Source organism: Theropithecus gelada, chromosome 7b (assembly GCF_003255815.1).
Source record: "Theropithecus gelada isolate Dixy chromosome 7b, Tgel_1.0, whole genome shotgun sequence".
Lineage (NCBI taxonomy): Eukaryota > Metazoa > Chordata > Mammalia > Primates > Cercopithecidae > Theropithecus > Theropithecus gelada.
In genome coordinates this window covers 72,380,071-72,395,784 of record NC_037675.1, presented here as the reverse complement: position 1 = coordinate 72,395,784, position 15,714 = coordinate 72,380,071, and the positions used below count along the sequence as shown (strand labels likewise).

At 36.0% G+C, this 15,714-nt stretch overlaps 1 protein-coding gene across 2 annotated transcripts in view; it reads right to left on the bottom strand.

Moving 5' to 3' along the window:
- Positions 1-15,714, bottom strand: part of PCNX1 (pecanex 1) — a 205,880-nt gene that overhangs the window by 101,076 nt on the left and 89,090 nt on the right. Inside the window, exons 9-11 of one of the 2 annotated variants that reach the window (XM_025391999.1) lie at positions 6,737-6,827; positions 4,557-4,614; positions 2,910-3,127 (exon numbers count right to left, since the gene is read on the bottom strand). In XM_025391999.1, coding sequence (XP_025247784.1) covers positions 2,910-3,127; positions 4,557-4,614; positions 6,737-6,827 — 367 coding nt within the window. The remainder of the gene's footprint in view (positions 1-2,909; positions 3,128-4,556; positions 4,615-6,736; positions 6,828-15,714) is intronic. The other variant, XM_025392000.1, reaches the window with a different exon arrangement.

Sequence of the window (15,714 nt, the reverse complement as noted above, 5' to 3'; positions counted from 1 at the left end):
TTTATCTGACTTTAAAACAGCCAGTACAATAAGCCTTTTGTTAATGTTAGCATGGTATATCTTTTTCCATCTTTTAACCTGTTTGTTTTTATTTTATTTTGGTACAAAATAAAATAAGTATTTGGTCTATGTTGCCCAGGCTGGTTTCGAAAACTGGGCCTCAAGAGATCCTCCCACCTCAGACTTCCAAAGTGCTAGGATCATAGGCATAAGCCACCACACTGTCCTCTGTTTTTATATTTAAAGTACCTTCCTTGTAGGCAGCTTGGAGTTAAGTGTTGTTCTTTTTTATATAATCTGCCAATTTCTGACTTTTTCTGACTCTATCATCTTGTCATTTGTTTCCTATTTGTCTCATCTATTCTCTGATCTTTTTCCACCTTATTGATTAACAGTAATTTTTATAATCTATCTTATCTCCTTTTTGACATATTAGCTACAACTGTTTTGTTATTTTAGTGGTTTCCTTACGATAGGTTTTGGTAAGAATTTTTAAAAATATGTTCATAGAGACAGAGTCTTACTAGGTTGCCAAGGCTGGCCTCAAACTCCTAGGCTCAAGTGATCCTCCTGCCTCTGCCTCCCAAAGTGCTGGGATTACAGGTATAAGCCACTGCGACTGGCTTAGGGTTTACAATATACATTTATGACAGTCTACCTTCAAGTGATGATCACTTCACATATAAGAAACTTAAAATAGTATGCTTTTATTTCTCCCCTCTCTGCCTTTATGCTATTATCATAAATTTTACTTTTACATGTTATAAACCAAAGCATTGTTATTTTCGTTTAAACAGTCGGTTATCTCTTAAAGAAACTTACTAATAAGAAAAAATATTTTATATTTATCCATGTAGTGACTTACCATTTCTATTTATCTTTGTTCCTTTGGGTAGACTTATATTTCCATCTGAGATCACTTTCCTTCTGCCTGAAAGACATCCTCCAACATTTTTTGTAGTGTGGGGCTGCTCATAAAGAATTCTTCCCATTTTTTTCTGATCTGAAAATGTCTTTATTTCACTTTGGTTTTTAAAAGGTATTTTTGCTATGTATAGAACTGTAGGTTGACAGGGTTTCTTTCTTTTCAGTACTTTAAAGATGCTCCTCTATTGTCTTTTCACTTCATTATTTCCAACAATAAAAAGGATGTCTTCTTTATCCTTGCTCCTCTTTTTTTCTCTTGCAATTTTAACAATTTTATCACTGGTTTTGAGTAGTTGTGTGCCTTGGTGTAGTTTTATTCAAGTATTTTATGCTTTGAGGTTCACTGGGCTTCCTGAATGTGTATTCATAGTTTTCATCAAATTTGGAAAGTTCCCCACCCTTATTTCTTCAAAATCTTTTGTCTCCTTGTTTCCTCTTGTAGTTGTCCCACAGCTTTTTCTCATTTTGTTTTCATACTCTTTTCACCGGGTACAGTGGACTCTTGTTTCATTCTGGATAGTTTCCATTACTATGCCTTCAAGTTCACTAATCTTTTCTTCTACAAGGTGCAATCTACCATTAATCCCATCCAGTGTATTTTTCATCTCGGGGATTATAGTTTTCAACTCTGTAAGTTTGATTTGGGACTTTTAAAAGTATCTTCTATGTCCGTAGTTAACTTTTTAAACATATGGAAAGCAGTTATAACTGTTTTAATGTCCTTGTCTGCTAATTCTAATATCTATGCAAGCTACAGTTTAGTCTCAACTGACTTATTATTCTTGTTACAGGTCATTTTCTCATTTCTTTGTACAGCTGGTCATCTTTGACTGAATCCTAGACATTGTGAATCTTAACTTGTTGGGAGCTGGGTATTTCTGGATTTCCATAAATCTTCTTAGATTTTATGTTACTTGGAAACCGTTTGATCCCTTCAGGTCTTGGTTTTATGACTTGTTAGGTGGGTGTGAAGTAGTGCTCCTGCTAGGGCTAATTATTCCCCACTTTTAAAGATCTTCCTGATTATTCTACATAAGGCACCATAAAATATGAACCCTAAACATCTCCAATCTGGCTAGATACACTATTCCTAGTGCTGTGTGATTGCCAGTAACTGCTCCCCTGTTCCTTTTCACGTGGTTCTTTCCCTGGCCTCAAACAGTTTCCTCACATACAGGAACTTACCCATACTCTGCCAAACAGTCGAGGCAACTCAATGCAGATCTCTAAGGTTCTCTCTCTAAGCAGCTCTCTCCTCTCTGACAGTCTGTCCTATGGGCTCTAACTGCCATAGTCTCCCTGCACTTTCAGTTCTATCTCCTTAACTCAGGAAGTTGGCTGGACTCTACTTCAGTTCTCCCTATCTTGCAGCCTAGAAACTCTCTCAAAGCATTAAGCTGGGGCAACTGTAGAGCTCATGTTATTTGTTGTCATCTCTCAAGAATCACTGTCCTTTTTTCCTCATCTCCAATGTCTTGAAAACCACTGTTTCATGTACTTTGTCTATTTTTGGTTGTTTCACATGGGATGATAAATTCAATCCTGTTACTCTATGTTGATTGGAAGCAGCTGTTGGTCACCAAGTTTGTAATACAGTAGACTCATGTGTTTGCCATTAAGGTAGCAGTGTTAAGAAACCCGGAAACAGAAGTTTCCTCTTATAACTGTTATATAGAACTTTGCATCATATTACCCATAACCTTAAGACCATCAACACCTCATATTCTTTGGCTTTTGAGTAGCAGTTGTATGAGTCTAACTGATTAACAAAAATAATTTCTTTGTATAAAGATATTGAAATTGCAACCAAAACATTTTTAATGGATTTAAGACAGTCAATGTTTAGAAGCCCTATTACCTTAACTTTTATCTCAAGAGGACAAAATCAGAAAACATCTCCCAACATGATAACCTAAAAACCTGGACACTTCACCTTAAAAATAAAATCTGCATATATCATTAATATCACACTATAATCTCACCTATCAAACAGGGCCAAAAGTGTGAGTCTGTCAAAGTTAATGCCGATCCACAGCTGGGGTAGAATCCAAAAGCGATAATAGTGTTTAACCTTTTGGGCAGCTTCTTCTGTTGGGCCATACGTAGCTGCCAAGTCAGGGCTTAGATCAATGTCCTGTTGCTCCAACAAATCTGTATCAATGGTCAATAGTCTATTCAACCGAATCTGTGGGAGAGAGAGCTAAAAGAAAGTCAGCATTGAAAGGCTTAAAATATCTTCAATATTTATTTGTTTGTTCAAAATAAAATATCTTCATAATTCAAGAGTTACTCAGTTAGCTTATCAGTTATCTAAGCCCCTTAATTTTCTTCTCTAATACACTTTTTTTTTTGACATGGAGTCTCATCTGTCACCCAGGCTGGAGTATAGTGGCGCGATCTCGGCTCACTGCAACCTCTGCCTCCCTGGTTCACACAATTCTCTGCCTCAGCCTCCCGAGCTGCTGGGATTACAGGTACCTGCCACTATGCCCGGCTAATATTTTTTCTATTTTTTGTAGAGACGGGGTTTTACCATCTCGGCCAGGCTGGTCTTGAACTCCTGACCTTGTGATCCACCCGCCTCGGCCTCTCAAAGTGCTGGGATTACAGGCGTGAGCCACTGCGCCCAGCCTACTCTTTATGAATATGTTATCACTACCAGAAACTATAGAAGGTGACAATAAAAAGCGAACTAAAACAAAATTAATTAATCAATAAATCTTTTGTAAATAATTGACTAGAAAGTGTTTAAAATCTTAAGATTTTTCTCAGGGAATGCTTAAGAAAAAATCTTAAGATTTTATAACCGTATAGCTAGTGAATCCATTAAAACCACTTACTGTGAATCCTTAGTGGCTTCTCTTCTCCCTGTCACAATTTATAGCCTTTTCTCCTTAAGCTTTGAACCTCATTATCAGTGTTAAATCTGAGCTCCACTGCATTGGATCCAATGGCAGCAACTCTCATTTCTTCCCATAGTCTCTCATCATTGTTGTTACTATATTTCCAAATCCCTCTGTTTTTTTGTTTGTTTTGGCAAGCTGCTCACCTGAGGCTATACAAATTACTACACTACATTTCTTTTAACTTCAACTCAACCATTCATCAGTTTACCAGTTTTCTTTTCCTCAGAAAGCATCAAAAGTTGACTGTATCTGGCACAGCACTAGGCAGCATTTTGCTATCTCAAGGTTCCCATACCATTTAAAAGTAGAAAACAATAAAACAATCATCTTCCCATGTTTGCTTTCCTATGGAGTTTCCTGGAATACACTATAGACAAAAAGTAGGGACAGTTTTTACTTTTCAAACACGTATCTGGGTATACTTGAGAAAATTTACTTCCAATATATAACACAGTCATTTCTATCTCTAAGCACTGACAAATACTTTCCAAAATACTTTTTAAAATACTCTATCCCAAGGCTTCTTAACCTTGTACTTTGGTTTCTTATCAAAGGACTTAGAAAAAGAGAGCAACTGGAGGACAGCAAAGTGATTTTGCCATATTTTCAAAACATTTTTTTGTAACTTCATCAATTTTATGGCTTTTATAGCTCTCTATAAAAATATATATTTCAGATTTAATCTGAAAATTTATCATGTTGTAAAAATAAAGAAAAACCTACCACATCATGTGGATAAAATCGAACTGAGGTAGAACTGGATACATGAGAATCTGTGTCACTAAAATAAAATAAAAAAGACTTTAGGGAACAAACAGTTTGTCAAACAGAAAGAAAAATATATCCTTTAACAATCACATGAGATTCACATATCTTCACTTTTCCATGTTAACTTCAAAATGCAAAATAGCATTTTCCTAGAGTCGTGATAAGAGCATAGCCTCTGGGTCAGTGACTACATTCAAATCTCTTCAACTGAATGAGATCTTGGACAAGTTACCTACCCTCTTCATACTTCCGTTTCGTCTTCAGTAACATATGACAATAGTATCTATCTATATCACAAGGTTCTTGTGAAAGTGTTTAAATGAGATAATCCAAAGAAAGCAATAAACATACTGCCAGAAGCCAGTAAAGACACAATAAATTTAAGTATAATGTAATAACCTACAACATAATTCAGTTTCCACAGTTCAGTTATGTTTGGATTTCAAAACTTGAGGCTTTACCACATTTATGGTGTAAGGAATTGTTCTCTTGAACTACATTAAACATAGTAACAGCATTTCTATCCCTCCATCCTCCTACTGTTTCCGTTGTTACAGAATCAGGGTAACAGTCCAATTTAATAATTTTTTGAGAGGGTGAATTCTGAAACTAGACCAAAAGAGCTTAAAGAGCATAGTTATCTATATGTTCTACTTTTTTAGCATGTGAAGCTAAATGACTGCAATATTTTAGTGCTTCAAATGGTCCCTCAAAACAAAAAAATAAGTAAACAGCCCACAGATGTCTAACATTTAAATAGATGTGATCTATTATTAAACGGAAGTCCTAAAATAAGAATCAATAACTCTTGAGGGGAAAGAAAGCTAATTAATCAAGAACAGGTTTCAAAGTGCAATTTGAATAGATAAGCAATAAGATCAAAATTTCAGAAAACAAACATTTTAACACCTTCTAAAACTATAATTGTGTTATATGATCAAGATTTCTAATTTATTTGCTCTTCTCCTGACTTCATTATCTTACAAATTCCTTCGGGGGGGGGGGTGGGAAGAAACTAAAGGTAACATATGAGACATATTTTAAGAAATTCTTCCTTAAAGCCAGTAAAAGAAATTTTAAACAAAATGAAAGTTGATTATTTAAAAAGGTACCTGACCAAACACTTAGAAGGAATTAAAATTTTAAAATTACATAAAGAAAGAGAACTGACAGGCTTGAACTTAGTTATGTAAGAACTTATAAGAAGAGTAAGTCCTGATTAGCTTTTATACATTATACAATATATAGAGAACATGAAATTTACAATTAAATTTGACACTGTGGGAAAACACTGTGCCCCTATAAGATCTTTGGGATATCTTTTTTTTTTTTTTTTTTTTTTTTTTTTTTTTTTTTGAGACGGGGTCTCGCGCTGTGTCACCCAGGCTGGAGTGCAGTGGCGCGATCTCGGCTCACTGCAAGCTCCGCCTCCCAGGTTCACGCCATTCTCCTGCCTCAGCCTCCGAGTAGCTGGGACTACAGGCGCCCGCCACCACGCCCGGCTAGTTTTTTTTTTGTATTTTTAGTAGAGACGGGGTTTCACCATGTTAGCCAGGATGGTCTCGATCTCCTGACCTTGTGATCCACCCGCCTCGGCCTCCCAAAGTGCTGGGATTACAGGCTTGAGCCACCGCGCCCGGCCGATCTTTGGGATATCTTGATTTAGTTTTTAAAACACAGAATAGCTTTTGTTTTAAAAATAATACTTTCTTTTTTCCATAGCAAAAAAAAATCTACCTTAAGTTTTTAGAAACAAATGCACTATGACAAATTATTAGAGTAAATATAAAGATGTTTTCAAAATAACTTTTATATCTGACCTGGTGACTACAGTTAACAATGCACTGTATAGTTGAAAATCACTAAGAGAGCAGATTTAAGTGTCCTCACCACTAACAAGATTATAAGTATGTGAGGTAATACATGTTAATTTTAGCTCAATTTAGCCAATGTATACAGTATTTCAGAACATCAGGTTGTATGTCATAAATATTTATAATTTTTATTTGTCAGTTAGCAACATTAAACAATTATAAAAAACAAAAAAAATTAACTTTTATAGTTCTAGGCTTAAAAACATTAAACATGGCAAACATATGAAAGTACATACACTCCTAATATGACTTCACACATACCAGATATTGGATGCTCTTCTTGCTGCTGGTTCAAAATTCACAAGTGACATATCACAGCCACCAGTCTCATACAGCGTAGAAGAGAACTTACCTAGCAAATAAATGATTATTTTAAAAAGCCATTAGAATACTCAGAATTTTCCCTTCACGATATACTAAATTTCATAAGTTTTTACATCCTAAGAAAACATACCATAACCTTTATAAAAAAATATTTTTAAAACAATAATCTGCATGTAATTCAGCATGATGTGAGTTGAAAAGGAATGTTGGACAGTAGGCTAAAACATCGACATACAAAATCAGGTATTAAAAGGAAGGGACTTAAGTCAGCTTTGCAATATCAATGTCTTTTTTCTTTTTCCCACAGCACATTCTCTATTCAGGTGATCATATGAATGAATTTAACGTTTAAAAATCACCTGACAACTACTTGCAGGGGGTGAGTAGCCATTTGCAAAGCTTCTTAAGTTTGAAATAGCTCAAACTACAAGCCCACAAAATCGTGCGACTGCATTCTGAGCTGTGTTTCTAAGAAGAAAAGTGTCCAAGTGTATCTAAGAAAGGTCAGTGAATTGAAAGAGCTAGTATTGCTGGTGATAATTAAATTATATTATTTAATGAACATTACTTGTATGTTTCTACCACAAGAGCACTACGAAACATTTAGAAACAGCAATTGCTATAACCAAGTATCACTATGAAACTGACAAAAGCTTTAAAAATCATATTGATTGCAAATGTTGCATATGAATATAGATTTTTTTAATTCTCTTAAGATGAACTTTATAATATCAAATGATTTCTGATAATGAAATTTTAAAACTCCACATACTGCCTGAGATGTATTCTTCCCCTTTGAGGATCTATGGTAGCCATATTGGTGATGAAAAGGGAGCATAAATTAATTAATATAAATTTCCACGAGGGCAATGAAATGAGGTGTACAATTCTGCAACAACTTTGTCTAGTCCAGGGTGCTTTTTGAGTATTTATGAGGTTTTTATTTTATTAGCTGGAATTAATGAGGTTAAAAATAGGAATCTTTTTTTTCTTTTTTTTTGAGATGGAGTCTCACTCTGTCACCCAGGATGGAGTACAGTGGTGCAATCTCGGCTCACTGCAAGCTCCGCCTCCCGGGTTCACGCCATTCTCCTGCCTCAGCCTCCCAAGTAGCTGGGACTACAGGCACCTGCCACCACACGGGCTAATTTTTTGTATTTTTAGTAGAGACAGGGTTTCACCATGTTAGCCAGGATGGTCTTGATCTCCTGACCTCGTGATCCGCCTGCCTCGGCCTCCCAAAGTGCTAGGATTACAGGCGTGAGCCACCACCCCTGGCCAAAAATAGGAATTTTAAAGGGCAATGTTGACTTGATGGCAAGGCTAAAAGTCAGATTTTTTTCCATGCCTACAATGCAAAGAGTGTGCAATAAGGATTTTTTATTTAAGTGAAATGCTTGAAAAAACGCTAGTAAAAGGACTCTATAATGTACTAATATGACTAAGGGTTTACAGAACATCTCAAGCATTACTTCATTCTTTAAAATGACTAGAACCAGAAAAAAATAACAATTTGAATTATTTGAGTATGTTCTATGGATCATAAAAGTTATGGTGTTTTCTGTAGCCACATTTTTTTTTTTTTTTGTCAGAATAATATATTCTTGAGATAAGTTGGGGAAAAAAAGGTTTTCTATGAAATGCTCAGTTCATTTGCTGTCTTTTTTCAAGATGTGAATTATTTAAGATGCCCCCCACCCCCGTCTTTAAGTCATAAGTCATTCATCCTTAGCACCTCTAATAGAAACTGGATTAGTGAGCTAAAATGAAATGATACAAGCTGTCAACTTGGCTACTTCTTAGATGTATCACTTTTTTAAAGTGGTAGGGTGAATTACAGAAGTTGCTACCAAAAGAAATTTAAAATACTGGCTCACTTAAAATTAAAAAATTTTTTAATTGTAGTTTTTTATGCTCTGTTCTGTATTCATTTATTGGATAGTCAATAATTAACGGTGCTATCATAATTAAACTTACATTAAGAGAAAAAAGAAATATCTGCTCAAAATCACGGATTGCATAAATGCAGAATTATTATTAACTACATTAAATGACTAAATCATAGATTAACAAAGAGCAAAGTGCTTGGTTACTCCATGTGAAACTCAGTAAGAACAGAACGCATAAATGTATTGTCATAACATACTTTATACGTATTTTAGAAATAAGTTAATTCTGTATTCAGTAGAACTTAAACTGTCGTAGTATTTCTCACCATTTAAGCTTTCCAAAGGATTTTTATTAATATATACGTTCTGTTCTTGGTATACTAAAAATAATATGTATCTGTAACAAAATCAGCTAAAGATATTATCTTTGTAATTTTCAAATGAAACAGTAAAAGAATATGTCATTATACTACCATGTTTTCTTTTATGTATAAATATCTAATATTAAATTTATATAGAAATGGTTGCATTTTAAATAAGTAAACATAAAGAATGCAAAAAAAAGCTTTTCGAGACAGAGAGTTGGAAGAATTGAGTAGTTCTATTACTACCTAAATTTACAACTCTGAGTGATTCTATGCAAATTACTAATAAGTAATAAAATCTAAAAATTTAAGCAGAAGCATAAATATGTCTAAAAGGGAGGCTATGATTTTAACAGAAGTACATGACTTCAACAGTGCTTTTCTTCTTTTCCTTAAGAGATTTTTGTCTATTAAGCAGAAGCATGTTTAGGTTCTCAAAAATACACATGGCACTTATCAGAACAAACTAACATTGTAATAAGGCCTCATGGTGTAGTCCCTACTTCACTCCAAAAGAACAATTCTATGTACTTTAGAAGTATCAAATTTTACTCCGAAGATGAACACATCAGAAAAAAATTACACTAAAAATGTATTTTAATGTGCTAATGTAACCTACTGAAGGCAGCTTAAAAAATAACCAACCAGAAATAAATATATATTACTATTGGTTTATAAAGATTATGTTAAATTTGTACAAGTTTTCTTGGCATACACAGCAATTTTACTATTTCTTTTGGGATTAAAACCATCATATTTAAACTTTAGGTCCAAAGTAAAATGTGCCGTTACAATACCCCTATTTTAATATTATTCTGCATTAAGAAAAATGCTTCAATACTAATTTTTTCTAATAAACAGAGAAGAAAGCAGAGCAAAGAAATATGTCCTTCTCACATGAATTTGGATTATAAACTAAGCCATCTCATCATGATTCAACTGTAACCAATTAATTATATCTGATAGAATGCCTCTGTCATGATTTAAGGAGAAAAAAATCAATTTCTAACAAAATAAACAAGATTACAAACTGGAATTTCAGACTTGTAAAAATTATACTGGCCAAGGGTCTGCATCTCTAAAGACACATACACAAAAAGCTGATATGCCAGGCACAGCAGCTCATGCCAGTAATCCCAGCATTTTGGGAGGTAAGGTGGGAGGACTGCTGGAGCCCAGGAGTTGAAGACAAGCCCAAGCAACATAGTGAGACCTCATCTCTACAAACACACACACACACACACACACACACACACACACACACACACATACTAGCTGGGTGTGGTGGCATGTGCCCATGGGCCTAATGACTTGGGAAGTTGAGGTGGGAGGATCACTTAAGCTGAGGAGGTTCAGGCTGCAGTGAGCTGTGTTCATGCCACTGCCCTCCAGCCTGGGCAAGAGAGTGAGACCCTGTCTCAAAAAAAAAAAAAAAAAGTTAAGATATCTGGCATTTCTTAGCAGTCTTATTGAATACTGTTATTGTTCATAAAATTTGTTAATTACACACAACCATTCTTTCAAAGTAATATTTCAAAGTAACAACTATAGGTCAATAAATAAGTGATGAGCAACAGGAAGATGAGTAAAATTGGATACTGACTTAACACCAAGGATACTTGAAGCATTTGCCTAGAGCCATGAACGGTCCAGCAGGCAAATTCTGATAAACATTCCCAAGATACTGATAGAAGACATGGGAAGTTAATGGGATTCTCTAACTTGTCCTATCAGTAAAAATCCTCACCACACAACACGAAGTTGAGCACATAAGAATTTTAAGAAAAGGACTCACCTAAGAAACTCAAATTGCATTCCTTTTTTTTTTTTTTTCTTTTCTTTTTTCTTTTTTGAGACAGAGACTCATTCTGTCACCCAGGCTGGAGTGCAATGGCACAATCATAGCTCACTGCAATCTCAAACTCCTAGGTTCCAGGGATCCTCCCACCTCAGCTTCCTGAGTAGCTGGGGCTGCAGGCACATGCCACCACGCCTGGCTTACTTTTTAAAAAATTTTTGTAGAGATGGGGGTCTCGCTATGCTGCCCAGGCTGGTCTCAAATTCCTGGGCTTAAGTGATACCTCCTGCCTTGGCCTCCCAACATGCTGGAATTACAGGTGTTTGCCACTGCGCCCAGGCTGTTGTATTCTTGACATCACTCATTTTTCTAAAGATACCTATATGTATCTTGGAAGGAGGTGGTTACTAGAACAAATCATCTATAGGGCTTTTCTAATTCCAAGTATCAAAAACAAAAGAAGTCTCTAAATTTCTTGGATAATTTTCTTCTTTAACCACCGACCTCCTCAACCTTCCCTTCATTCTATGTCCTCCAAGCCAGATGCACTTCTACATTGACTTCTCTTTTTTTAGTATTACTCATAGGGCAGAGAGGGGCTATAAGAACAAAGAGAGATGCATGGGCAGTAAATGTATAAAGTGAGTTTTTCAGAGACATTTGGGGGACCACATACATTCTATATGACTGAAGTACTCAATAATAGAAATGTTATTCAAAAAATAATCTGACGGAGATAGCATTGTGTTCATAATGCAATCTCAATGAATATACTACTATACTTTTAAAGAGAAGGCCTTTAAGATCCATTCTAATTTCTTGGATAGTACCTCCCTTCTAATCGTAAGTGGTGACTCAGTTTTCACCCAAACAGAAATTACTCCCTATATTGCTGCTTACTGGTTAACGCAGCAGTCCCCAACCTTTCTGGCACAAGGGGCTAGTTTCATGGAAGACAATTTTTCTATGGATCCATGGGATTGGAGGATGGTTTCAGGATGAAACTGTTCCATCTCAGATCATCAGGCATTAGATTCTCATGAGGAGAGGAGCGGGCAACCTAGATCCCTCGCATGTGTAGTTTACAATAAGGTTCACGCTCCTATGAGAAATGAATGCTGCCACTGATCTGACAGGAAGAGGAGCTCAGGCACAAATGCTTGCTCCCCACACCCCGCTCACCTCCTGCTGTGCAGCCCAGTTCCTAACAGGCCACAGATCCATGCCAGTCCATGGCCTGGGGGTTGGGGACCCCTGGGTTAAGGGACTTGTTTCTCCCTAGATTAGGGGAGAAATAAAGGAGTCCAAAAACTTTTCCTGTGAAGGGTCAGATACTACATATTTTAGGCTTCATGGGCCAGATAACCTCTGTTGCAACAATTCAAGTCTACAGCTGTAACATGAAAGCAGGCATAGACAACACAGAACATAAATACAAATTTTATTTATTTATAAAAACAGGTAGGTATAGAGCTGGACTTAGCCCACAGGTGGTGGTTTGCCAACACCTGTCCTAGACCAAGAATCTTAGGCTCCAAAAACTTCTTTAATCCTCATGATACAATGGAAATCAAGTCACTATGTCCTTGTAACTTCAAGTTTCAACATTTAGAACAAGTCTTTTTTCTTAGTATGTGCAATGCTGTTCTAGCTTTTTAAATCAGACGAATAACGAAAAAGGTAGGTATAAGAAGAAAGTCTGGTTTAGAAGACAGTTTTGGGGAACTGGTAAGGAAAGACAGATATCTCTATTGCTTGGCAACTGTAAGAGAGATTTACATACTGATATATTTTACTAACATGGCTATCTGATTATCTAGTTCTGAGTTAAGAAAACATGCTTTAATTAATTGTTAAAGACTTCACTCCTGCTTGCTAATCCCAAATCAGCCGAACTTTCCAAAAGTGAATGTACAAGTTCATATTTTGCTGTGATTTCATTATCCATTTTTGTTTTCAAAAAGACAAGTTATTCTTACTTGGGTAAAATAATCTATAATAATGATATTGATGACATTAAGATTGGTTAGGTAAACAAAAAGACAAGCCACAAAATGGGAGAAAATATTTGTAATTTGTATCTGACAAATAAGTTGTATTTAAAATATCAAAAGAACTCACACCTCAACAGTTAGAAGACCAACAACCCAGGCTGGGCGTGGTGGCTCATGCCTGTAATCCCAGCGCTTTGGGAGGCCGAGGTGGGCAGATCACCTGAGGTCAGGAGTTCGAGACCAGCCTGACCAACATGGCAAAACCCCATCTCTACTAAAAATAGAAAGAAAAAAAAAAATAACTAGGCGCGGTGGCACGTGCCTGTAATCCCAGCTACTTGGGAGGCTGAGGAAGGAGAATCACTTGAACCCAGGAGGCGGAGGTTGCAGTGAGCCTAGATTGCACCACTGCACCCCAACCTGGACAACAAGAGTGAGACTCCATCTCAAAAAAAAAAAGAAGAAGAAGGCCAACAACTCAATTTTTAAAATGAGTCAATTTCTGGACACACTTCACAAAAGAAGATATATATGTATGTGGCCAATAAACACATCAAAAGATGCTTATTATCTTTAGTCATAAGAGAAATTTAAATTTAAACCACAACGAGTTACCATTATATACCCATTATGTCTACAATTCTAAAGGCCAGTGAAAGAAAATGTTGGCAAGAAAGGGAACTACTGGAACTTGGTGGTGGGGATGTAGAACTGTTTTCAAAAAGACAGTTTAGAAATTTTATTCACGACAGCCAAAAACGGGAAACAATACAACCATCGTCAGGTGAACAGATAAGCAATATACAGCCTGCTCATACAATGGAATTCTCAGCAGTAAGAAAGAACAAACTACTCACACATGCAAGCAGTACGATGAATCTCAAAAAGCATTACACTACAGGAAAAGTACATACGAAAGGCTGTATACTATATGATTCCATTTATATCAACTGCTAGAAGAGGGAAATCATAATGATAGAAAGCAGATTAGTGGTTGCCCATGACCAGAGGCAGCAGAGAGACGGACTGCAACAGGGCACAGAGAATTTTTTGAAGGTGACAGAAACACTCACATCTTGATTAAGGTATTTGACGGGTATACACATCTGTTAAAACTCCTTGGATTGTACACATTTAACAGATGCCATTTACTGTACCTAAATTATATATCCATAAAGTTGACGAAGAAACAGGAAAATAAAGACTGACCAGCTAAGAGTCTGATGAGCATGTAACAGCACGCCATCAGTGAAATTCCCACCAGATACTAAGATATGGGGGAATTATATTGGTATTTGCCGTTCTGTTTCATGGTTTCATTTAAAAATTATTACTCATTGGAAAATTAAAAAGTAGTATGTAAAAAGAAAGTTCCTCACTACCCAAAGATAGCCACTGCCAAGAGCATTTTCTGTGTTCCTCTGAACAGAATCTTCCCCTCACTGAATTTCTGCTGGGCTTTTGTCTACCTAGTTAGAGACATTTTTCAGCCTCTCCCGTGGCAAGAAGTTGTCACATGATTATGTATGGCCAATGAAAGGTGGGAGAAAATGAAAGGCATGTTTTCCAAATCTCAATCAGGACGATAAAGGCTAGATGTCCTTGATCTTTTCTACTCCCTCCTCATTCCTGTTTGCTGGAAAATGTCAATGACTAAAGCAGGCCCTTTGGACAAGGCAAGAAAGCCACATGTGAAAGATAACATAATCCATCCATCATGACAGGAATAGATCCCATTAGACTCCCAATGGTTCTCATGAGAGAAATAGAAACTTCTCTTTCATTTCAATGATTTTGGAAGGTTCTTTCCTTGAAAGAATCTAACATATATTCCAACTAATGCATATACTAACCAGCTTTATATTAGAATCTTAATAATGATTAATGTTAGAAAGCAGATAATCTAGTCTAGAGATTCAATGAATTCTTTACAACATACTAGTGAGAGACAAATTAAATATCTCAACCTGTCCCTGTAAGTTTCTGTAAAATTCCTAGAGCTGTTCACGCACCCAAAACTATCTGAAATAATATTTTAGTAGTCTTCCCACAATAACAATGATAAACTTCTGAGCATTATCCAGGGGATGAAGAGTAGATAAAATTCATCTAGATTTACTTCTAACTTGTAATATTTGTGGCGATCCTCCCAAACTCTACCAGATAAAGTATAGACCAGCGCTTTCCATAAAGCAATTAACAGTATATATCAAAGCCCCAATAATGTATATTCCCCTTGACTGATAAATTTCATGTCAACATTATTTATCCTAAGAAAATAATCACAGCAGCTATACACAAAAGCTTATGTAATGGACACTCAGCACAGTGTTCATTACAATAGTAAATATCAGGAAACAACATGAAGACTAACAATGGGGTTAGTTAACTGGTTAAATAATGATATAATATTTTATCAATAATGACAAAGATATTATATAACAAGTTTACAATTGTTAAACACTGTTCTAACTGTATGCTTAATAAATATAATCATCACAATAAACCTATGAAGTAGGCATTATTTTTGCCATCTTTTGATAAATGAGGAAACTGAGGCACAAGACAAGACAATAACTTTCCCAAGATCGCATAGTTAATAAGTGGCAAACATTTGAAGCCAAGAAGTCTGGCTCCAGAGTCCACTATATTGTACTGTCTTTCACATACATCTAAGTGACAAAAAATTATGCAGCCACTTAAAAACAAATTAAAGAGGCTGGGCGTGGTAGCTCACGCCTGTAATCTCAGCATTTTGGGAGGCTGAGGTGGGCGGATCACCTGAAGTCAGGAGTTCGAGACCAGCCTGACCAACATGGCAAAACTCCGTCTCTACTAAAAATACAAAATTAGCCAGGTGTGGTGGCGC